The following is a 25119-nucleotide window of genomic DNA, read 5'->3' as shown; positions in this document are numbered from 1 at the left end:
AATTTATTGATATGTATTGTTACGTCTCAAGTCTATACGCGTATTCTATATATTCCTCTACATTCTTTTCATTAAACATTTACGGGTTGTACATATATATATATATTCATCCAAAAAGCCTTTAGTTACGGTATACCATTTGCTCTCTAACACACGAATATATATGGAAATATATCAACGGACAATATATCATTTTTGTAATACTTGTAAGTCCGCAAACAAACAACGAAATTGCAGTAACGAGCGCAGTGTACTTTTAGTATATGCTTTAGCTAGTATCTTTTACAGAGTAACAACTATAGAACGTATCTGAAACTCAACTTTCGTAACGAAAAGTATTGCATACTTGTGGGCTTGCTCGCACGAATTCGCGGACAGTGGGGATAAACAAGTTCGTAAGCTCTGCTAATTTAGTTAGAAAGTGATGGCATAACACTCATATTTAATATTGCACAAGTAACACACTTAGATAACATCACTAACAGTTTGCGCATAAAACGGCTCTAAAACATTTAATTGACTAGAGTTGCTCTAATTCAAACTACGAGGATTAGGTAACGCATATGTAAAGCGAATGGGTTGCGTATAGTTTCCTTATTTTTTTTTTTTTTTTGTCTCAACGTGATAGTGATTGACATTAGTTTTCGATTCCGATTTCGTTATCGTTATCCTTCTTATTCTTCAGATGCCCACCCCTCGTTGGGTGGCTCGCTTGGTGGTGCTTGGTCACAAATGAAACGCCCGGGTGGTCGCTAGTTACACTTACTTAGTTTCGTTCGCTAACCTGCTTAGGTACATTTACTGATATGTTTTTGGTGGCCAGATCTTGTATCCTGGCCAGGTCCGTCTAGTTTTGTAGTAGATCCCGCATTATGTCCAGCGAGTCCTGCAGCGACTTGGCGTAGCGGGAGGCGCTCGTATCCTCACAGGAGTAGAAGGCCGAGACGCAGAAGACGATCTGCTCCGGATGTGGATTGTAGGAGCAGCCATAGCCACGTGGCGTCACCGGTCCGTATCCCATGAAGCTGTCCGTAGAGCAGGCCACCTAAATGGTATTTCAAGGAGACCATTATACCGATGCTACAACCTTGTGTGCCCAATCCTGACGAAATTTTCATTCTAGCTGATACCTACTTTTGTGCAGCTGGTTTGTGCTCAGTGGTGCTGTGGTGCAAGAATTAATTGGGTGGTGCAGAGGTGAGAGAGTGCAGTGCTTTTTAGCGAGGACTTATTGACCCATTACTACCTGACTGGTGGAAAGCAGGAAGCACTGCGAGATGTTGTAGGACTCGTCTCTAAACAGCTCGTGCATCTCGCCGGTGACCTCTATACTGGCCTCTCGCAGACCCAGCAGCGGTATGTCGATGCCATTGCCCAGGATGTTCTTCACCATCACCTCAGTCTGGCGGGCGACGGCGCACCGGAACAGCTCACGGAGATGATCCTTCTGTGGGTGGGAGCGAAGATGAGTTACTCCTTCCAAGGAGGTGGGCTTACGCTGGAATACCCACACTGTAAATGCTAAACTTGACCTTGCGTGACTCCTCCTCATCATCGCGATCGCTCTCCAGGGGCACGTTTGCACCCTCACCCTGGCACATGGCTTTGGCCCACTCCAATGCCTCCGTGCTGGCCGCTCTGATGCAGTCCACGCGACCCTGGAAGTGATTATACAGAGAATGACGATTTGTAAAGGAAATTAAGAGTTTAAAATTGGTAAATTATATAGAAATATACTCCTTCCTCAAAAATTTAATTTAGAATACTAAATGTTCGAATAATATTTTGTAGGGATGCTGGTATACTTACGTGTAGAAATCGTCGAGTGGACGCACTCTCGTAAGTGGCCACCAGTCGTCCATACAGCTTGTAATGGGCCAGTTGCAGGGCCAGCTGGATGTACACATCCGGACTGACCTGGCACGACTTGATAAAGGTCTTTCCGTAGCTCTGGTAGCGGTACACGTAGAAGTCCAGATCATCGATGCATTTGTCCACACTTTTGGAGGCTTGGACAAACCGCATTTGCAGTTGCGGACCCACATGCCACTCCAGACGCTCCGGCGGTGGCAAGTGATGTTGCGGTAGACCGTTATCCTCGTCCGGGTGCTCCTCGATTTTCTTGTAGATCTTCTCCAGCAGCTGGACGACAGCAATGCCCTCGGAACAGGAGTGCTCATAGCACAGGCCCCAAGTGCCATCGGTGCAAATAATGAGCTGCAAATCAGGTTGCATTTTACAAATGTTCGAATGCAAAATAAATCAAGATCTAATGGCATTACCTGCATGGTCTTGTCGAACCAGCGATTTCCGGAGTTGTACTCGCTGCCTCCGCCGTGGATCATCTCGTGGGCCATGTTCGTCTCGTCTCGATCGCCCGCCTGGTGAACAGTGGGCGTGGCACCCGTAAAGCCGCGGGCATTAAAGTTCCCAGCCAGCGGTTCGTCCAGGCACAGCACCACCTGGGCTGTCTCAATGAGCTCCAGATTGCGTTGATTGCGCTCGTCCTCCTGAAGCATTTCCCGGTCCCGAGCCCAGGTGCTCCTTGGCTCGGCGGTCAGGAGACCCACCGGCGCCGGCTTAGCAGGCAGACAGGGAGCATCACTGAGGACATAAAGGATCTGCGAGGCGATCTCACTCTCGGACAACTTCCCACGATCGCTGGCCTGCAGCACGACGCAGTACATTTGGTTGCGGCAGATTACCACCACATGGCGATCCTCGTCGTTCAGTCGCTCCCGCGACGGCAGGAACTGCGAGTCCTGCTTAACACCAGGCCGACGACAGGAGCCCAGCAGGCGGTAGTACTGCGCCATGCACAGCGGCTGATTCTTCTCCCGGGAGGCGGCCCTCTCCAGCGGCAGCTCCCCACTGTCCAGCATCTCGCGGTGGCTCAGGATGCCGTCCAGCAGGCGGGCGGCGAAGTGGGCCACGTCGTGGACGGTCTTGAAGCGGCGCGGCGGGAACACCATGCCCGGATTCGAGTTGATCGGCAAAGGGATGCGAATGTCCATGTACATCTCGTTGAGCCAGTAGTAATAGGCCTGTTTAAAAAAGACTTAGTGTTTTAAAGTGCGCTGAGTGTTCATTGGAATTCGGAGTTACGACCTTTAGGAATATAAAACTGGGAGATGTGTTCAAAATCTTTTTTTCCAAGGCCTTTACATGAAAACCTTGTTAGTGGTCGATATTTCCTTGTCGTGTTCGACACAAATTCAATTAGCTGTGAATTTTTTTGGAGTTTTGGGAGCGGTCTGCATGTCTTTCTCGTAGCATCACGCGGAGAACGCTGATAGCTGATCACTGATTCTGATAGCAAGATGCGAAGTAGTATAAATAATGGCAATTGGGCCATTGGTAGAGCAGTACCACAGTTCCACTGAAGTATCACGGATAACCAAACGGACGCAGCACAGAGATGAAAGGTAGGATTTGAAAAGATCTCTACAATATATGAAACTTCCCCATCAAAGACACCTTCTTTTTTAATCCTGACAGTATTCGCATTGACCTTCTTGAGCCTGCTGGCTTTCAGCCAGGCCCGCTTGGACTACTCTCTGCAGTGCGCCCGCGGCGAGATCGGCATCCGCTGGCCCAGCTACCACAGCAACTCGGAGTACTATGTGTGCCCGAGCATCTACGGCAGCCAGTTGACTGTCCACTGTCCTGCCGGCGAGGTCTTCACCTTTGTCCTCCAGCAGTGCGTGTCGCCAGCCCACTACATCCCAGCCCCCCAGATGGATGTCCTGCCCACCTCTGCTCCCATCACCATGCACGTTGTCGAAAATGCACCACCAGTGATCTCCGGAGTGTCTCACCCAGAGAGCCCGGTGCACCATGAGCAGCAGGAGCACCATGAACACCACGAGCACCATGAGCAGGAGGTTGAGGTGCACCCCATCCCACCAACCCCGGCCCCAGAGCCACCAACCCCACCCACCGTTGCCGTTAAGCCTGCTGTGCCCGTGCCCGGAAAGAAGGTCCCGGTTCCTGTGCCCGGCAAGAAGGCTACCGTTCCAGTGCCCCACAAGGCTGCCATGGCGAAGAAGCCCACCGCCACACCCAAGAAGCCAGCTGCTCCGACTCCTTCCAAGGCCGCCAAGAAGCCGACGCCACCCAGCAAGGCCCAGAAGAAGCCAGCCACCGCCTAAGACCCAATCCTTACGAAGATCGCCAGTTCAATCCCCATCCTTCAGCAAGCGGAATTTCATTCACTACTCTAAATAACAGCTCAAAGTAATTAAATATGTAACTGGCAACGACTTTCGTTCGAGTTTCTCGACGGGAATGGGTGTTCGGGAATGGCATTTGTTGTTCCCAGAACTTCCTTATCGCGGTAGGGAGTCAAAACTGGGTAATTGATTGCGATTTCTTGTTAGGCACGAAATATTTTGATCGGCCGCCATTGACATCTGAATTTGATAATGTAAAACGAAAAGAAAAAGTGAAGAACAGATAGGAGCTGCCTGTCAGAACTGAACTATTGGTGTTCTCCGCCCTTAAATGGTCGTCACATTTTTTAAATAAGAATTCTGGAATAGCAGTAAGAGGTACGACGCATGTTATCTATTGCGTTATCTATTACATTATTAAAATTGTAATTACCTATTGATCACCTATCGATGTGGGCAGGTTTAGAGGTACAGATATTATACTCCGATAACATCGAATCAATACTTTCGACTAGTAATAGTACTATACTTCACTTACGTTAACTAGTAACAAAAATGCCAGTTTTAAGTCATTTCTAAACTTACAACAAATGTTTTTGCTTAACCAATACAATATACACTTTTGGAAACCCTTAAAATGGAGCTCGAGCGTGAATGAACTGCAACATTTAATGATCAGGAATTACCATAACACTCCTAGCATTTCAGGGTGAACAGCGTGGTTCCCCAGAACAAAACATTCTGCTATCTGAATGCCAGAGATAAAGAGCTGAGAACTTGAGTTCCCCAGAAAACATCATGAAGTCATTACCAGGCAAGAATGGGATCTCCGCCTCTCCAGATGATCTAGTTGCGATGCTAATTGACACGACACTCGGAATGAGAAGTTCCTATTTCTTGCTCACTTGACGGCCAGATTCGGAATAGTTTCCGCCCCGTTGTTATCTGGCCGAGATTACCGAGAGTTCGGGGCAACGATTCTAAGGCGCAATTAAGCGTGGTTGGTTGCCATTGCTGATTTCAATTTCGCACCCGGGCCGACAAGACACGAATTAATCTAGAAGCGGGCTGATTAAAATTGCCTAGCATGGCCTGCCTCCCCATAAAAAGGCTTTCGAGCTGGCTGAAATGCATCAGTGATCGGTGAGCCGAGCTAGCAGCCAGACGCATTATATTTCCAGTCCTGCCAGTAACCCGAAAATCAAACCACCAACATGAAAGCCGGTAAGCAGCACCTCAGATAGGCCAACAGGATATAGCCCATAAACCACACTCCTCCTATTCTTTCCAATCCCAAAGTGATCTTTGTGCTCACCGCCTTGCTGGCCGTGGCCGGAAAAGCCCATGCCGCCTGCTCAAGTGTTCCACAGTATGCGGAAAAGATCGATCCCGTTGTTTGCCCACGGGCTTCATTCAAGTTGCCCAACTACGAGGACAGCACCACCTACTACCAGTGCACCCAAGGCTTGAACGCCGTCTTGACCGCCGTCTTGACCAACTGTGCCACTGACACCTACTTCAACTATGTGTTGCAGCAATGCTTGTCCTGCGCCGATTACTTCCCGAGCGCCCAGTGCAGCAGTCTGCCCATCGACGTCAAGTGTGTGCCCATCAGTACCACCACTGCGGCACCTGGCCAGTCCACCACCGGCACTCCCACTACCGTTTCCCCCACCACTGCGGCACCTGGCCAGTCCACCACCGGCACTCCCACTACCGTTTCCCCCACCACTGCGGCACCTGGCCAGTCCACCACCGGCACTCCCACTACCGTTTCCCCCACCACTGCGGCACCTGGCCAGTCCACCACCGGCACTCCCACTACCGTTTCCCCCACCACTGCGGCACCTGGCCAGTCCACCACCGGCACTCCCACTACCGTTTCCCCCACCACTGCGGCACCTGGCCAGTCCACCACCGGCACTCCCACTACCGTTTCCCCCACCACTGCGGCACCTGGCCAGTCAACCACCGTCTCGGTGCCCACTCCACAAACTGATGCTCCTGGCAGCACCACCACCAATTCCAGCAATGACGACATCATCACCCCCACTGGTACCACCATCGCCGTGCCCCAGCCTCCATCACCCAACGAGGGCAACGTGCCCACTCCGATGACGCCCGTTCCCACAGCTCCAACCATCAACAACGGTCCTCCGACCGCGCCTTCGCCCATCGTCCAACAGTAAAACCTCGAGTTGATTCTATCTAAAACCCCAGAACTTGTGGCTTAATAAAGTGTTGACACACTCATTATGAAAAGGAAATAATTTTTCGTTCTTTCAACAGCCCCAATATAAGTTTAATAACAAGAAATTTGATTGTAAGCCATCAAAGAAAAACTTCAGAGACATAAAAACCTGTTTATTGCCAAAAAGTGCATGTATGTATTTTTGAATTTCTTAATTTTTATTTAGATTTATAAACAAGAAATCACTAAATTACAATGCTCACCCAGTTATCCTCCGCCTCGCGTTTGTCCAGCAGATACTGATGCAGTCGTACTCCGATTCCCTGGGGAGCCGAGAACTGCCTGATCAGCTCCTTGGTCCGCTCGAGCTGCGCCGGCGTGGTAATCGGTTCCAGGGCGCGGATGTAGTCGGCCATCGTTTCATCCAGTGCTGGAACGGGCACCTTGGGTAGAGTCTGCGAAAACGGAGCGAGAAAAAAGGGTTCTCGATGGGGTTAGTAAGCTGCGTGGTGCTGCAAATTTAATTTGATTTTCCTGCCACTCATCTTAGGCACTTGGCATTGCCCGGCTTGCCCGGGAATTTTCCCCCATTTCCTCATTTGTATGCATGGCAATATCGAGCGTCAAATGGAAAGTTGCTTTGTCCTGCCACCAGCAATACCATAAGTTGATGCCGATGCCCTGGGGAACCGAATTTGAAATCACAAAAAATAGAACAAGAAATGGAATGGCTTGAATCTGACATTGTACTCCGCTCCTTTACATTTTTTCCTTTTCCGCTTTCCGCTTTCCACCCTCGCCCGGCAACTTTAATTGAGAGATTTTCCCTAGGTGTTCCCAAGTGGGAAAATCGTCGTATTTCGAGGTCGGCAATCCAATCGATTGCCGGATGGCCGCCGCAGCTGATTTTGAATGCAGGATTTCTGGCTGCAATTCCATATTTAAATGTATCCATCGACCTTGATTTACCTGCTGCGAAAACACAGTTTTCCACTCAACAGCGAAACGACAAGGTATCAGCATGTCGTTGACTTCCGGATACGTCCTGTTCTCCGTTTTCAAAGCAATTGTATCTTTTGTTATATCCGAATACCCAGTCTCCTGTCACTTGTCTTTTTTCGGGGCTCCCCTTTCATCCATCGGTTTACAATTTAGATGTCTAACTCTGCTTTTCGGGGGTTGTTACTGTGGCTGCTGTGCTTTTTTTCAGGTGAGTTTGGGGTTGTGGGGGGCGGGTTTTGGAAAGGTTGGTTTTTCCGGTTTGTTTGCATGCAGGTTGGCTGCCAGGAGCAACCCGAGCTCCTGTTGCCATACAAAAGCCCTCGTTATTTGCATTTGTAATTATAACAAACAGGATTAGTCTGTCGTCTGTGCGAGTGTTTGTCTTTGAATTATTCAAGTAACAGTCGAGTTTAGCCCTAGGGCAAATATTTGCTGGAAAAGGGGAAGGCGAATTCGAAATGGTTTAATCAATTTTACTCACGTCAGGGAATCCAAACTCGTCCACAGACTCGGCCGTTGACAGCCATTTCTTGGGTATCGACAGAATCGAGTCTTTCCATCCTGAAATAACAAAGAAAACAAGCTGATTAACCACTTGTTGAACACCAAATTAAATGGTTGAGTAATTTGCCGCAATCGTTAGACTGCTGCTTATCGATCGGCTGACAGTCGCACGAAAAAAAAGATGTATAGCCTATGTGTCACCGAGTATTCACTGTTTTTAGAAGAATATTTTCGGTTCCCGACGACCATTAACTTGATTTTTCTTATCCGCATGTCAAACTTCGTTAGCTCTCAATCGATTATCCCCTCGATGACCCACCACCATTTATCGTCCCGCATCAAAGCACACAAAGATTCGGGCAAATTCGTGCTAGTTTGCCATTTATTGTCTTGGCCAGGCTTCCGCCGGCGAAATGCAATAAAATTGGCCAGAGGAAACTGAAAACTCTCGGGCTTAAAGCCAGGCCCATTTCCTTTCGACTGTCCGCCTTTCGGCTCCTGACATACACATAAAAACTTTAGCTGTCATTGCTGTAATTCAGCTGTATAAGCACTTCCGGTTGCCATTGCGCCCGAGTAGCTCGAATTTCCGGCTCAGACCCAATGGCAAGGAGAGACTTTTGTCAGACACTCGATGGCAACTTTCCAAACAGCAATCGTCAAGTTCTTCCACAAGCAACATCGATTTTAAAATCAAGATTTGAAAAATCTAAAGTCGAAAATCAAAATATTCTTTTGAAAAGAAGCAAGAAACTGAATCAGTTCTAGATGTGCTATGATAGGTCCAAGATCAAGTTTAAGCGCAGTAAAATAAGGACAATAGCCCCAAAACAATTTAGAAATTACATATATATATATTTTTTTTAATAATATTCGTTTCTTTTCAAAGGTAACAAGGCCCTTATCTAAACTGCTTGCCACTTGAGGGGAACACACACCACTTTGAAGCACTGCTAACCAGCTTTGTAGGGCTGCTCGATTTCCAGCCAAATCGACCCCACCCACCTTCGAAACGGCGGGACAATCATAATGTTATTAATAAAATTGTTCTATGGCAATCGGGATAAAAGGAAAACGAGCAGAAACGGCAAACAGGCCTTCCTTGGCTTTATTTCCCTTTGAGCAGAGGTGGAGGTAGAGCCACGCGCCTCACCCACAACGATGTCAAATTTAATGCAATTTATTATCCTTTTTTCATTATCTCGCTAAAGATGCCCTAGTTGAGCAACTACATGGCTGGCGGAGGTAATCACACAATGGAGTCACGTGGCGGCAATTTGAACGTCCGTTCCTTTGTTGTCCTCGCCGGGCTGGAACAACAGCAACCACAAAATGTAACCTGTCCAGGGTCACCCATCATGCCCATCTACCCATCAGCAAATTGTAATAAATTGTATTAGGAAGCGTCGTTGAGAAATTCAAATTAAGTAATTAAAGCTCTGGTGTGGGCCACTCTTTTCTGGGGTGGCCCAGCTCCCCGATCACTGGCTAATGGTTTTGGGGTAGCTGTATTTCGCTCGCTTAATAGAGCAAATATCAATTTACAACAAGTTGGGGAAAGTTATTGCGCCTGTTACTTTCTCTTTGATGTCCAAATATAAATTCCAATTACCAAGTTTTCCACTGACCAGACGTAGGAAAATACAAAATTAGCCTCCCAAATGAATATAAACTGGCTTTTGCGATGGGGGATGTTCTCGGGCTTAATGCAAAAATCATAAACTTGAGGTTTGCCATCTTAACTAAATATAATTATAAGTAATACACTTTTTATACCCGTTACCCGTTACTCGTAGAGTAAAAGTTTCCGTAAAAGTTAGAGTAAGAGTTTTCGACCATATAAAGTATATATATTCTTGAGCATCCGTCTGTCCGTATGAACGCCTCGATCTCAGGAACTACGAAAGCTAGATGTTGATTCGTACGATATATTAAATATAAAATGATATATTCAATATAATACATGCAAAGATATTCGACTGCAGCCTAAAATAAGAATGTGTCCCATTTATTTCCCCGTCCAAGAGCTAAAAACGTATCCGCTGCGTCACCTTTAATTATATGCATTGGCAGCGACACTTTTCCAATTGAGTGATTGATGGCCAGGTTTTCTGATTAGGCCGACAGACGGCTAATCAGATATTCATGCATCATTTCGGCGGCAGACACAGCGCAGTTCCGGTTCCGAATTGGGGACTTACCCCAAAAGTAATGCTCCCCATTCCTTTCCTTTCCTGTAGCTGTCTGCTTCAATTTGCTCGTATCTGTCAGTTTTGTGCCAACTCCTGATTCGATTTGGTCCCAGCCAATACTTTGTTATTATTTTGTGTGTATATATTGGATAATGGGTTGCGATGGCGATGGCGATATGCCGGAGACATTTCGCACATTAACGGCGAGGAATCTTGGGCTTAATGGCAACACGGCCCTACTTTAAATGCTGGCCAATAAAACGCGTCAGTAAACCGAGGGCTCATTATTAAGCTGCAAAAATCACGCTCGAATTCATGGCATTCCGAGCTCCCTTTCCATAAAGGACGAAGCAGCAAGGACAGGCAACTGCTGCCGCCTGTCAGACAATGCGATAAAAATGTAATCCCAATGAAAAATAATGTTTCTGCCGGCATGATTCCAATTTAGCTACAGTCAACCCCAAGGCCGTAGCTCATTAGGACCAGTCCGAATAGCAGATGCCGGCAACCGGAGCAAATGAAGGAGAAGAATTTAAAAAGGCAAAACAAATCCGCACCCCAAGGAGGCGGCACGTCGAGGGCGCGACACGTTGCGACTACATAAAACACCCGTCGAACAAGCCGGCGCCCCAAACCGCAGCCACCAACTGGTACCAGCGTTCGGTGGTGACTACACCACCGATACACCGAGAAAATAAAGGTAATATAAAGAGGTATAACATATTAAGGCCTAACCATAGAGTTATTACTTAATATAGAATGTGTGTGTATAAACAACTATATTCCAATCAATTTCAAATCTGCTTATAAAGTTTTTCGATTTCTCAGAAATATTAACCGAAAAAGGGCCAAAATATATTAAGCCCCTTATAAAAGTATCAACTAACTAATCCAACACTCTTTTCAATATTAACGTCTAGGTTTGCTGGCACTATAAATTTAATCTTATTGAGAGTTTTTACCTATAGAAAGTGCTGGATTTTTTTCAGTGTCGGAAGCTGGCGGGGTCATAACATTGTCGGATGTCGAAACAAGCGATGAATGGTCTAGTGAATGAGTTTTCCTCCTTTTGTTCGGTTTGGCTGCTCGTAAAGGGCTTTTCTCCATTCAGGGGTGGACGTGGACAAGGATGGGGATGTCGGTGAGCATGGGGCTGCCGTGGCCGTCGTACGCACATCGCAATTGAGCCGTAAATCCTTTACAGTCTTAGCGCCGTTGTTTCACGGCGAATGCGACTACACTGCGCTTTTGTGGATGTGGGTGGCATGGGTTTTTCCGCTCTCCAGCCGCAAATGCCTAGCATACTTCTGTGCGCCAAACTCAAATTAACTGCCGCATTGAGGCATTGGAATTCTTGTAATTGTTCCGATTGAAACAAGCGGAAAGCGTAAATTGCTAGGGCATTGTGGCGGAGATTGGTATTCTGCTGACTTGTACTTGGCTTGCGGTTTGCGGCTAAGCAGTCAGAATATTTGGTCGACACGCCCGAGAATCGGTCCACCTTTCGTTTGCGGCTGAATCTGTATCTCAGCCTGGGGCATCATCCCCCAAAAATCCGAAATAAATAAGTAGACGAAAGTTGGCTGTTCGTGACTCGGGCCAAAGTTGCTAATGGAAATTGCAAACATAAAATCATTTTCCACACAAATTTCTGTCCCCAGGGCACGCACACAATTCCCCCAAAAGTTCGGGTGTTTTTTGGATGGGGAAGTCCATTGGAACATATACTAACCCCCAGAGCTGGGAGATGAATGCCATAATGCCAAAGTTTCCAAGTTCAGACTTGGCACGAAACCAAACCAGGTGTACACACAATGCGGCTCGATTTTAATCGGACCAGAAGGTCCTTTTTCGCCCACATTAGCTAATTAATTGCATTAATCGTTAATAGATCGGACGAGCTGCCAGTTTCCATTAAGAAAAGACTCGTTTTTCCATGGTTAACAATTATATTTCAATAGTACATGTTTGTTTTGTGTTCTTTGTCTCTGTTGTGGTTGGGTGTGGTTGGCTGTGTGGGTGTGTGGGTGTGTGTGGGCTGTGTGTTGGGTGTGTCGCTCTGTAATAATGCATTATCTTTCCTCTATAGCTCATGCCAATATCTGTATGCTTTAATGTACGTTCGGTTATAATTTTCTGCTCGTTCAATTCATTATTCATAGCATTTTCCAATAGCCGAAAGCAGGCAACTGCCATTTTGAATTCTCTTTCTTCGATGCAGTTCAAATACGTTTATAGAGTCATGTGTGCGAGTTTTCAATTCGAATTTTACCCTTGAATAAATACGGCAAATGCCAACGCCAGCAAAAGTGGTGTTTGTTTAAGCTTTCAATTTTGCTGACTTATGCCGTGAATGAATCTTAAGGAAAATATGCACACATCGATCCGATTTTTAAATTTGCTTTTCGAGGCAGTTCCTGCTTCTTTCCCTATTGCTTACATTTGATTATAGAGGGGTTTTAGCTATGTTAAGTCATCGAACATCGATTCGCTTCGTTTTGATATGCATAGCACTTAGTTTGCTTACTTTTGTTTTGGGGATAGTTGAAGAACGGTGTGATATACAGATATAAACAATATTACGTATAGAATATAGATGGATAGACTTGGAAATTGAACAGCAACGTTACAGAACTGGGATTTGGATACTTGGTAAAATTTGAATTACTCTGCTGGTTTGCATTTGCTTAATTATGTTTTTGTTATTATAATTTCCACAGTTTATCGTAATAATTATTGTTAAATATGTAACACAAACGTCTATAACATTAGCCGAAACAAATTTCAAAGACTTTTGTAATAATTTAGCTCTGTACCATCTATGTAAGTATGTACTCGAAACGGTTCGACTCTGACTTTTACTTTTACTTTGACTTTGACTTTGACTTTGACGTGCCTTCTACCGAAATGGACATTCGAAAGTAACAATATGCCTTATATACAATACAAAACCGAACTGTGGGGCATTAACTTTGTGGGCTTCACTTACGAACTCATTTTATTTTGTCTAGGGTATACAATTAAATTTCCTAAAACGTTCTTCACACGCACAACACATAGAAACTGTCGGAGAGGCATTTCTCATATGAAAAAATATCAAATTATTTTTCTGTGCTGCTGGTTTTGTTGCCAAGGTAAAATCCCTATATCATTTAGTATATATTCGATATTAAAAATTAATTTTGTTCATTAATTATCCATAGCGCACAGTTATTGCATATAATTCATAATTCATATAATGCTATTGAACATTCAACACTTGTAATACGCAGAGTATAACCACTCGATTAACTGCTATAGTGTTTAATAATTCATTTCATAAATGTATATTTTACTTATATATGTTATCATACATTTCTCTTATGATTTTATTTGTATTTGTATTTGTATTTTCATTTTTATATTTATATTTATATGCTCGTAACACATACAGTTTATGCGTTCCATTTGCTCTTATTTGTTTAGTAAGTTATTACACATTGCCGGCACTGCTACACATCCTTCAGGCTCTTTTCAATCGACCTTCTGGGTCCTCGTCCTTTGAGTACATAATGTGATGGTTATTACTTAGCTGTATATTTATATAATTATATTTATTTGTAAACCAAAATTGGAAGATTCATATACATGTTACGCTCTACCAAACTTTGGTTAAAACTGTTCAAATCGGTTGAAATCTTGAATGCCTGAAATTGCCATGTTTATTTGTTTGACATCTATCTACATCCAGTTTCGAAAGTCATGTAAAAATTAATCATATGTTAGCGAAAGGAACGGACTAAAGTTAATGCCTAATTGTTTTTGAACGGAATTCCAATCCTTACATGACTTCAAGACCTGGCATTGTGGTTTTTAGATGATTGTTTCAAAGGAAACTTACATAAATATTGCTTTTTCGGTGTCTTTTCATACATTTTCATATATATATGTTTTGTTAGTTGTTATTAAAATTCTATTGTAGCTACTTAAATAAACAAGGTTATAATATGTTACATAATAATATATTTTATTGACTATATTAATTGTTCTGGTTTTACTCTTCTTCGCTTTATATACGAGTATATGTAAGTATGTAGTTTAACACTTCACCACTACTCGTCTTCGTTTTAATTGATACATTTGATGGGAGATTTTTTCATGAGTTTAGTTCATATTATAGTTAAGAGCATTTCTACAGTTTTGTAAATTTGTAGAACTATGTATATATTTTTAAGTACATATATTTAGTGTTGGTGAAATAAGGAAATAATGGAATTCAATTAAACATAAAGCTGGCAACTTCTAAAAACAGACAACAGTGTTGTTTTCCTAGAGGAACTATAACAAAATCAATGCAAATATTGAAACGAGTATTTTCTAAAACCATATGAACGTATTTTGTAACTTCATCAAAATCAGTGCATTTTCGTTAATTTACAGCGTATATTTCGTAATTCGTAAAAGGAAACTCGTACATATATTATGTTTGTTGGTAACCATAAATATAATCAGTTTTTAAATGGCCGTTTGACTGATATGTTTACGACTATAGAAATTGTAATTTCCCACTTAACACATTCGAAAAATGTAGATAAATAGAAGTCCACATACGCATGCTGAATTGTATATAAAAGATCAATTTACTTATCGATATGGTGGAGCTTTGGGTCCAGCTAAAAGGTGTATAATATAGGGGCAGTAAACTGCCCTAAAAAGTGGTGCAGTCGAAACGAATTAAAATACCGTACTGTATGTTATGACTACAATAATCGTTAGTAAATATGTTCATATTATTCAGTTAGGTTTATCTTTATCTTATAGACAAGGTACACACATTTATGCTATGCTATCGAAGATCTACTATGGCGGCAGTACCCAGGTTGGAACCGCCCATATGCACATAGAGTCAACAAGCAAATAATAATTGATTGGTAGGTAAATATGAAACTTTAATTTGAATCTCAATTGATTTCTGTTTCCATTGGTTGTTGTATAACTTATGTACACTCCATGTACGTCCTAGATCTAGTTGCGTATGCTACCGATATGATACGATATATGTATACAGACTAGTAGCAATAAGTAATATCACTTTTGGTAATTTTAACAGGCGAGCCATCGAGACTCTGATATGTATCGTTACCTTGGTTGTGTCTTATGTTTAAGAAACTTTCAAATCATTATGTTTTTCAAACCTGAAATCATATCACCCTCTGGCCGGGAATCCACTCTCCTCCCAAGTCCGCCACAACGACACCCGAAAGAGTTCCTCTTTTTCAGTGGGCGTGGGAGGGTTTCGATTTGTGCAACTTGTGATATGTCTGCGATATGGATGCCATTGCCTGTTTAACGGCGGCACTCGGGCAAAAGTGGTCCTCTGGCCAGTTGAGCTGCTTACAGCTAGCTTGTATATAGATATATATGTATGCGTGTATATAATATCTGATACTTTTGTGTATACTTGATGGGGCGGGAGTCCGAGTCCTCCCCTTACCAACTATCTATGCCTAGGCTTTGGTTTCTCTAGCTTCACTGACTGATAGACACGAAAACGGCTGCATAAGTACTGAGTATAGGGCATAGGCGATCCGATCGGACCGCTCTATATAGCATAATTGCGTTATATCAGTGATGGGTATTTCCTGGGTCTGCTGGTTCTGTGGCTTACTTGGCATTCAAATTTCTGTTCGCTTTTCTGGTTACTGAAACATTAATTCTTGTTGGCATTTTGAAATTATGAACTGTTCGTATATAATATCTTCTTTACAAATAGCTTTGATGTATTATCTTCACTCCCTTTTTTGGTATCAGCTCTGTTCATAAAAAAAAAAAGTGCACTAAAAAGAGTTCGCTATTTCAGTTCACATTTGCGAGTGCCTTCTAAATTTTGAATTTGAATTTGATTTTAAATTTAATATTCTATGACTTTTTAGGAATATCCAAGTAAACTCAAGTCCCACCACGCCCATCACTGTCCTCGGTTGCTTTAACATTCGTGTATGATACAAAACTTGGTGCGGTGCAAGGCATTAACTAGCTGCTATTTTAACTATCTGCATGTAATGCTCGTTATAGTGTACGTACCACTTGCCTATATGTCTATAGTAATATATGTGTGTATGTGTCTTGTGTCTAGATCAGAGTGGGTTCAACAGAGAACAGAATGTTGCACACGGAGGTGTGCAAAAGAACACGATTTAAAACTAGGGGTTGCTGTGTTGCTTTTGGGCATGTGGGGCAACAGTTTAAAATCCTTGCCTAAAGGGATTCGCTGGGGCGGCAGGACCTCTGCTTTGGACCTGCTGCTGTTGTTGCTGCTGCTGCTGCTGCTGGAAGGGATTGGCCACGCGGGGCTGACCTTGGGGGGCGTAGCTGCCGCCCTGCTCCTGGTAGCCCGGCTGGTAGCCCTGATCCTGCTGATATCCTTGCTGGTATCCCTGCTGCTGCTGGTACTCGTACTGCTGGTCGTCCAGATTGGTCTCCTGCTCCTGCTGATACTGCTGGCCGTACTCCAGGTGGTTCTTGACGCCACCCGCCACTGGTTTCTGGTCGTGCATCACATAGGTCTGGTACTCCTTGTTGGGCGGGTCCTGCATCAGAATGTTGGCCTCATTCTCGAACGGCTTGAAGTCGTAGATGTTGCGTAGCTTTCGCAGAACGGGCACATAGGCCAGATTCGAGAAGGCTATCAAGAAGTTGAGAGCCGTAAACCCGATGGCCTCCACCACTCCGCCGGCGATAATGGGCCCTACGGCGTAGGCGATGGAATAGGATATATCCGCTATGGCATAGATACTGCCGTAAACCGACACATATCGCACGTCCACCAGATAACCGAGTGTGGGCAGTAGAGCCGTGTCTATGAGGGCGATTCCGAAGCAGATCACACAGATGGGCAGCATGAGCATCTTGTAGCCGCTGCAGAACGGTATGATGAAGCAGGAGAAGCCCTCCAGGGCCAATCCACCGGCGGCCATTAGCCACTGGTGCTGCGGATACTTTCGGGCCATCTTCACCGTAATGACCACGCCCAGCACGTGCGGAAAGAAGGCGGGCAGCCAGACCATGCCGATCTTCCAGTTGTCCGTGGTCATGTTGTCCTCCATCCACAGCGAGATGGTGGGCTCCAGGAAGGCAAGCGCCACATTGGACATGGTCAGTGCCCCGGCACAGACGGCAATATAGGGGTCCATCAGCAGGCGCCAGATGGGTATTACTTGGTCCTGCACGTCCTTGCTTTGTTTAATCGCCTCCTTGACCGGCTTCATTACCAGCAGCAGCATCAGCCCGTCCAGTAGGCACACCAGTGCCAGGATCAGGAAGGGCACTTCCTTTCCGGCGAACTGGTAGAGCGCCCCGCCAAACGGAGGCGCCACCAGGCATCCAAAACTGATGAAGGCCAGCGCAATGCCAAGGGCCTGCGAGCGCTCGTTCTCCTCGGTGAACCGATCGGCTATCATGGCCAATCCGGCGGTATCCGCAAAGGCGGAACCAGCTCCCTGCAGGGATCGGGCGAAGAACAGGACACTGTAGCTGCTGCCACAGGCAAAGACTGCCGTGGAGAAGAACATGATGGTCAGGCCGATCATCATGGGCAAATCGTAGCCGATCTTGTCGATGAGGCCGCCCGAAAAGGGATTCACCATCAGCTGGACGATGGCCTTCGAGGCGAATAGGATGCCCGTGGCCGAGTCCTGCCCGTGATGATCGTGATGCACGGGTATGATCTTTCCCGTGATATTATCCCGCAACGGAGGGGGCGTCGGCCCGTCATCGAAGCTGCCAATCTCTCTTAAATAGTCGGGTATAATCGGCACTATCACCATGTACAGCATGTTGTCCAGCAGCAGGGCAATCGATACAATCACGAGGATGAGGCGTCGCTGGTTCACCGGCTCCTGGATCTTCTCCCACACGATGTCCTTGACCTCGCGCACCTCCAGGTTGATAACAGGTATTTGGAATGAGGCCATTTTGGTTGCAATTAATTAATTTCAACTGCTGAGGTGTACACAGTTTTAATCCAGTTTCTTTGGGATTTCCTCTATCTCTCGCTCTCTCTCTGCTTCTTTTGTACTCTTCTCTGTTGCCTTAAAGCTTTTAAGCGCCGATCTGCGGGCCTGCCATTCTTAAGGCCGGAAATTGCTTAGCTCTCGCTACAAATATGGCCGCTTCCGTTTCCGCTCCGCTAACTGCCAGCTCTGAGGTGGTTTATCGTTGCTTGTGGTTAACTGTGGTGTTTGCTCCTGCTTTTGATGTTGTTGCTGTGTGGTTTTACATGTTTTGGTGTGGTTGTTGTAGTTGGAGGTGTACGAGTTGTTGGCATGCCAGTGAACAACCTTTAACGACACAGAAACAAGATTTCGTTAGTCTTTTCTTTAATTCTGTTGCTTGATTGCCTGCTACAATTATTTTCTTAATTTTTCAGCATCACTCTTTCTCACACATGTGCTTCTTTTGCTCTATTACTGGATTTCTCTTAACTAGGATTAGTTGGTTAGTTGGGTCTATTTTATGATTGAAATGTTGTTTCTGTGTTGCAAAAGGCTGCCTGCTGGTGAACAGAAATTGTATTGTATTAGGATTAGTTCGTGGCATTCGCAATGTTTCGATTACATAGGATTAGGGATATCTTTCAGTTTTAGGTTCTTCTTTTCGAGGGACACACATTTCAATCATAAAACAAATACCGAAAAGTACGTGTAAATTCTACAGTTAATTCATTAAATACATTTGTGGGTCCAGGGTGATTATAAAGGGTATAGCAATTATTTTAATTGGATTTTGTGGGCAAGTAAACGGAGGGAAGTGTTCTCAGCGCCACGCGGTTGCACTCATCGACGCAGTAATTATAATTATTGCTTTTACTTCACAAAGAAACAAAAAAGGACCCACTCAACCTGCACGCCATCAGAAAGGACTTGAATGCGAACAAAAGGGTGCTTAAGTCCACCCAAGCATTGTGATTAAATAAAGGTTGTATTTTTCGGTGGTCAAAATGTAGCTTTTAAAACCTTAGTAAGCTTTAACAAAATCACCTTTCAGCTATGAATTGTGTCTTATGCTAAAGCTTCAATCTTGCTCAGTGATTCTTTGTTTTTCTGTGAAAACCAATACAGCTTAGACTCATACTTCAAAAACTGTTGTTCATTAGGGCTTGGTGTTAAAAACTTCCTATAGCCAACATCGCTGCTGTGTGGGCTATCAATGCCGATCTAATTTCCACATTTATCTACCTTCCAGCGCTCGGCGACCAGCCACCCCCATTTGGGTAAACACGAAAATACGACGTGTGCTGGGTATAAATATGACCCCTGCCCCACTTTTCGGCTACCATCTCCATCCATCCAAATGCAGAGCCGCCCCTTATGAGGCTTTGGTGTGTGCGAGACGTAACAAAAACATTTCGTTTTATCATTAAATTTTCATGACCACGTCCGTGTATCTGCTCCAAACCCACCCACTTTCACCTAGCTACTCTTACATATATTAATGTGTATATATTTATGTATGCATGTTTGTTTGTATGTATGGCAACAGCCCCCGGGCTGCCCATGAGTCAATTATGTTTTGCGACCGAGTGGGGTCCTGCTTTTATTTTTCGTCCAGCGACTTTAATTTTTGAGTTTTCTCCATGCATGAGTACTTTCCCCCAACAACAAAAGCAGGAGGAGGCGCGGTGGGTCAGGTGGGTGGGTGGTGGATGGTCGCACTTGACCCTGGGGCGCTGGTGGTGGCTGGCGGGCTTTTATCAGCACCAGGGGTTGCTCCTGGTCGCCCGCCTGCAGCTGCTCAAGTCAAGTGCAGAAACGTGTGCCTACATGTTGATTTCAACAAGGTCCCCACTAAACAGACCTTTCAATGTATCTCACGTAGTATAAAGCAATATTATAACAAAACACTCGGAAGAGCGCCTGGAACCAGCTTTTGCTGTAATATATTTCTTTAAGATTTCTCAATTTGATGATTTTATTATGTTTTTCTGCCCAATAATCGGTATTTGGTAGGATAAACAACTGGAGCAAGTTTCACATCAAAAACTTTGCTTCTTTCATTCCTATAAATATTTGAACATGTGTTCAAAGAAGTTGTATTATATTTACTTGACTGATTACCAATTTGAAAGGAACACACCTAGCTATGCTTTCTGCATGTCTGTTTATAAGTAAGCTAGCAATTTGTATTACGCGTTTATAATTTTATTGATTTTTCCGCCCTGTCTGGCAGAGCTCCCCGGACAGCTGATGGATTTCCCAGGCAATGCTGGAACATTTATGGAAATATTGGGTGGCTTGTGGTCATGAATTTGCTTTGCGTTTTAGTTCCGTTTCGCCTGACCTTTTGTTGCAGCTCCTGCCGGGTTTCCTTTTCATCTTTTTGAGGTCGAGTGGCAACTTCCGACTGCCTCAATTAGCAGGCCAAGCGTTCATATTTTATGCAGCTTCCACCGCAGTAAATTATGACGGCCCATGTGTTTTCCCTGGCTGCGCAGCAGGAGGCAAATGTAGTTTCTACTTGTGTCTCATTAATATTGCGCTACCTGTGGGGCTTCAGGTGCTGCCTTAAATATTCAGAGGGCTTTAAGATTTCCATCTAGGCAAAGCCAAATTTAATCCTCTGCCAGACAACAAAGGACGAAATGGGATTCTGGGGCAGCAATTGAAGGAAGTGTTTTCTTCTCAGCCAGGCTTAAAGCTCCACCCACTATCCACTGGCCTTTTCAATGGCGGGATGATCGCCAACTTTTGCCACCCGCCGTAACCCTGGGAACATCCGCAGCCAGCTCCTCTGTCAGTCGCCCTGTCGTTTTTTGAGCAACGGCAAAGGATGTTTGCTTTCCGAGAAAGGGGAATGAAATTACATTCGCTTTTTTTAGTCCTGGGTGTGCCTGCGTCTGTCTGACGAGGTAATCAGCGTAAAATACAATTTCATTCTGCCCTCGCTCCGCTCAAGGGTGAGACATAAAAAATACAATATCGTGGGGTTCGGCTTGAATTTGCAATGAGTTGGCATGTAACATGTAACTCTGAGCTTTGGCGCTTTGGCGCTTTGGCGCTTTGCCATTGCCCAGGCAACGCTGCGAATGCCATTAAAATTAATAATCTAGAACATATTTCGTTCTGCGTTTCAGTGCCAATTTCCAAGGTGCGGCTGTGGAGTGCTGTCTTAAATAAACAGCGTATAAAATATATCATAATATTTACGGTGAGCCCGACAAAAGGCGCCGGAAAATCCTCACAAGTGTTAGGTCCGTGTGTCATGGACTTAGATACCACCCCTCAAAGGTCTGGCCTTGTAAGCCTCCCCGCAAGTGGTGTAAGCAGCTTTGTTCAAGTGGTTCGAAGGGTTGAAGTTTTGGTCGGGGGGCAGCCGACTGAGACACGTTCCCGGGCAATTGGCTCTAATGAACTGTGACCAGCTAATGAGCCTCACCTTGGCCACTCTTGATCGATTAAGTTGGCCAGCGTTGCCAGCGTTACCTTAACCCTCTTCCGACTGCCAAGTGACATTTTTGTTTCAAGTTTAATTGTCTTGTCGCGGTCTTGCGATTGTGCAATCGATTTTAGAGCTTTGGCTTTAGCATAGCTCAGCTAGTCGTTGTAAAGCACTTTTTTAATTGCCAAAGTTTCGGGGCGAAGGAAAATGTCAGTTTGAGCTGGGTATCCCTTTTGCTTTCGAGCAACCCCCTGCGCTGCAGGTCCTTGTTTTTATTGCTCTTATTGTTGCTGCGCTGATGTGCTTTTATCAACTCCCAGTGGACACGCAGCCACTTAGCCCGAGGATCCGCACTCCAGTTTCCAGCTCCCCAAAATGGAAATAAAGGAGCACGAGCGCACAAAGGGCGCCATTTCGGTGGCACTGATGGTACCACGGGGCGTATGAGCCGCTCCTCTAGTGCGGGGCTGTCTATAAATCAAAACATTAAATGGGCGGGCTCTTGGGGGTGTGAGCCCCAAATGGTTTCCTCTTTCTCGATCTTGCCTGTGTGGGTGTGCGTGTCTAATGTCCGTGTTTTTGCACACATGTGCTGTTTCCACCGAACATCCCTTCTTGGTCAACTGTCAGCGTTGGATTACAAATTGATTTGCTCATAAATTACTCGGACTTGCCATACTCACTGCCTTTTTTGCGGAGTAAAAGTAATTCACCTTTATGTCTCCCATTCAGCAGTTCGTGTTTCAAGTAGTTTTGTGCACAGAAAATGTTTTCTCGGCCATCTCACAATTTCCAACTTGCTCAAATTACCACTGCAAGTCCCTCAAAAGTATGAACATTTCCACTAAGAGATTTATAAGGTGTGATTTCTTGTAAAAATCTTTCAAAGCCGTTCAGCTGTAGAATTTGGGTAGCTCTCGTTGTCGCTTTTTCTGCGCGAGAGCACCAATTTTTCTCTGTGTGCAGTTTTGATTAATAACTGCGATATCCTAGCCGTGCCAGCAAATTGCTAATTTCCAGCATCGAACCCAGGGCCTAAAATGTAACCATTTGTAGCTTGCCAAATGCGGAGCAATCAACAACACCATCAGCGTGCCGTTTACGACTTTTGATGTCGCTACTTGGGCGCCAGTGCTGGTCCAGATCCTGCTCCTTTCTCCCCAGTTTCCCTCCGAATCCTGATGGCTCAATGCCGGGCTGGCAACCCTCGAGATGTCCGGGCGCGTTCTTATCAGACGGCATCAAGACAAATGCGTTACTTGTTTCTCGTTTAGCTTATTACGAGCTACCTTCCTGCCAGCCTTTGTTTCTGGCATTTTCCATCCCCTCGGGCTGCCGTAGATGGGTATAAAACCAAGAAGGGGACTGGGCCTGCAGTTTCTCGGTGGTTTCTGGTGGTGGTGACTGGGTGGTGCGCCCCCTTTTGTTTTGACATGAAACCGCTATGAACACATCAGCGTTACAAACGCGTCTACAAGGCAAACAATCTAATGACGACGCCGTCGTCTTGTTTGTGTTTGTGTGTGAAATTTATATTTATTGCCTTCATTATGCAGCAGCCGCAGCACCACAGAAAATTGCTTCCTCCGGCAGGTGGCTTCCTTTGGCCCACGGATGGCAGTAGTGCTGGAAGCCTTGATGAACTCCAGCCGGACCACGACTAGACCATCTACACATTCCACTAGACGGACATTGTAATGATTTAATGGGACGACAGACACAAATTTGATTAGCCAACGCAATCTAATAAAGGCGTTTGTTTGCGATTCTCGGCTAATTGATTCGCAATTGGTGGCTGCAGAAAAGTCCTGAAACAACGACGGCACAGGAATTCGGCCATTAAATGCCGATGGAGATTCCTCCTTTAGAGTAAAAGCTTTTCAAATGCAGTGTTAAACTGGTTTCGTACTATTTAGTAAATAGTAACTAAAAACTATTGAGATTCGTTTAGCTTGTATCTTTCCTTTAAAATTTTCGCAAGAAAGTAAGGCTATACATTCATGAGAAGTAAGGTACGCACTCCAAGTAGCCAGAAGCTTAAAATTATGAAAATGCTTTAAGTACTTTAGTTTCTACTTCAGATTATAATTGTTGAAAAGCAAGGGTTGATTGGAGGAAATGTATTTTAAACAAACATCCAATTAATTTTAATCCGTAATAAGCGAAAAAGTTCATCACCATGTGTTGAAATATGCAATGAAAATGTTAAAAACTGCAGTAAAGTTTCATTATTTCAGTGTTATATATTTATTTAACGTAATAGTCACACTAATTCACACTAAATTACAACTACAACCGGATTTGATGAACTTTGCAAGTTATTTGAAATGGTTTTTTAGACTGCTAGATAGCCACTACAGTTTTCTTCGTGTAGAGAGGCACCTGCACAGTCCGTGGAATTACATAAGAGCTACAATCTTTGAGCTTGGGTGGCAGGCGGTCGAACGGTAACTGTTCCATTCCACTCGTTCCGCACCGTTTCGTTCCCACGCCGTTGCACGGATACCCATTGAGTGAAACGAAACCTACGAACGGAAACCTACGGTTTCGGTTTCCTCGCGCTGTTTTGGGGCCATAAATAAAATGTGTCTACCCTGTGAAATGTGGCAAGTGTCGAGCTCACGAACGAGCTCTCCATGTACGTAGAAACACACGCACACACACACACACAGAAGAGGTGTGTGTATATATATAGGCACACTTGTGCGCCAAAGGACAACGCTGATGAGCAGGAGGCCTTTGAGGACGAGGACGAACCTCTTGGCCAGCGGGCCCAGTGCTCTAGTGTGTGCGACTTGATGTTGTTTAGTTTTAATTACGACCGAGCCACGTTATGCAAGTCCCATCAAACAGTAACTACAACTCACCTGTGTCGCTCGGTGTGATGTTGCTGAGGCGATGGGTGAGGAATCCTCGGAGATTGGAGACGACGCGCTGCGGCGAGTTGGGCCCGCTGCCAATGGAGAAGCTACGCAACTTGGAGAACAGGGCGGCGGACTCCGGGCCACTGCCCGCGGCGCTGGTGCTGGCCTCGTTGGACGCCACGTTCGCTCCTTTCGGATCCTGTTCCCTTTTTCGGATGGGATGATCACCCAAGTCACCCAAGTCACCCAACGGCACACGAAAGCGCGCGGACTTCTTTTCGCTACGATTATGTAAAAGGGCAGCGCGCGCTAATCGATCGCCAAACGCTGTGAACGCTCACACCGACGCCAACACACACACTGACACTCTACCCGCAATGCAACCGCACCGCTCGACCGCTCGTACGCTCGCTCGCTTGGATTTCCCTGGCTGGGGTCCACAAAAAATGATACTGCTTTTCTATTTCGGGCTATGCATGTAGCTCCGGGGAGTTCTTTTCCAGGCGACGGACGGCGACTACGGCGATACAGCAGCAGCGTGCGTTCAGTCGTCCGGGCAGGAGCAAAGGTAACTTCTGTCTGGCGACGGCTCGCCGAAAAGCGCAGAGCAGCAGTAGGTATTCAGCCTGGAAGGCTGGAGCTCCCCACCTTGCGCCTTCCACGGCGCAGGACATCTGCGCATGCGCCTGCGCCTCCGCCGGGCATTCGATAGCCAATTGGCTGGCACATCCTGCCACAGCGTTGCCCCTCATCCGCTTTTCCCGTTTTCCCAGGCCCAT

General features: G+C 45.3%; 3 protein-coding genes across 5 annotated transcripts; 1 reads left to right on the top strand and 2 right to left on the bottom strand.

The window, feature by feature from the left end:
• Positions 1 to 597: 597 nt before the first annotated feature.
• Positions 598 to 25119, bottom strand: LOC6553866 (choline O-acetyltransferase). The gene is made up of 9 exons (XM_026976039.1): positions 24989 to 25119; positions 24344 to 24675; positions 7847 to 7926; positions 6627 to 6818; positions 2283 to 3044; positions 1810 to 2217; positions 1512 to 1658; positions 1247 to 1447; positions 598 to 1045 (listed from the first exon to the last, which is right to left on the bottom strand). The coding sequence occupies exons 1-9, from the start codon at positions 25117 to 25119 to the stop codon at positions 848 to 850; spliced, it is 2451 nt and encodes an 816-aa protein (XP_026831840.1). The 3' UTR covers positions 598 to 847.
• LOC6553867 (vegetative cell wall protein gp1) lies at positions 3330 to 4263 on the top strand. The gene is made up of 2 exons (XM_001979574.3): positions 3330 to 3425; positions 3499 to 4263. Exons 1-2 carry the CDS (start codon positions 3419 to 3421, stop codon positions 4149 to 4151), a joined length of 660 nt encoding a protein of 219 aa, XP_001979610.1. The 5' UTR covers positions 3330 to 3418; the 3' UTR covers positions 4152 to 4263.
• On the bottom strand, positions 12000 to 24420 carry LOC26526782 (vesicular acetylcholine transporter). Of its 3 annotated transcripts, none has more exons than XM_026979742.1 (2): positions 24344 to 24420; positions 12000 to 18379 (listed from the first exon to the last, which is right to left on the bottom strand). In XM_026979742.1, exon 2 carries the CDS (start codon positions 18011 to 18013, stop codon positions 16286 to 16288), a length of 1728 nt encoding a protein of 575 aa, XP_026835543.1. In that variant the 5' UTR covers positions 18014 to 18379; positions 24344 to 24420; the 3' UTR covers positions 12000 to 16285. The 3 variants fall into 3 exon arrangements, with proteins under 3 accessions (XP_026835543.1, XP_026835848.1, XP_026836157.1); XM_026980047.1 differs by lacking the exon at positions 24344 to 24420 and adding an exon at positions 23859 to 24180; XM_026980356.1 differs by lacking the exon at positions 24344 to 24420 and adding an exon at positions 23655 to 23673.

This window comes from Drosophila erecta, unplaced genomic scaffold, assembly GCF_003286155.1.
Source record: "Drosophila erecta strain 14021-0224.00,06,07 unplaced genomic scaffold, DereRS2 tig00000000-arrow-pilon, whole genome shotgun sequence".
NCBI lineage: Eukaryota > Metazoa > Arthropoda > Insecta > Diptera > Drosophilidae > Drosophila > Drosophila erecta.
This window is presented reverse-complemented; position numbering and strand designations above follow the sequence as displayed.

Bases quoted from the DNA above. Each gene is read 5' to 3' on its own strand.
- LOC6553866 (XM_026976039.1), bottom strand. From the start codon at position 25,119: ATGGGCCTGGGAAAACGGGAAAAGCGGATGAGGGGCAACGCTGTGGCA. The intron at 6,819-7,846 runs GTGAGTAAAATT...CCGTTTTCGCAG, and splicing joins ACGAGTTTGGATTCCCTGAC to ACTCTACCCAAGGTGCCCGT. The intron at 1,659-1,809 runs GTAAGTATACCA...AATCACTTCCAG, and splicing joins CCACTCGACGATTTCTACAC to GGTCGCGTGGACTGCATCAG.
- LOC26526782 (XM_026979742.1), bottom strand. From the start codon at position 18,013: ATGGCCTCATTCCAAATACCTGTTATCAACCTGGAGGTGCGCGAGGTC.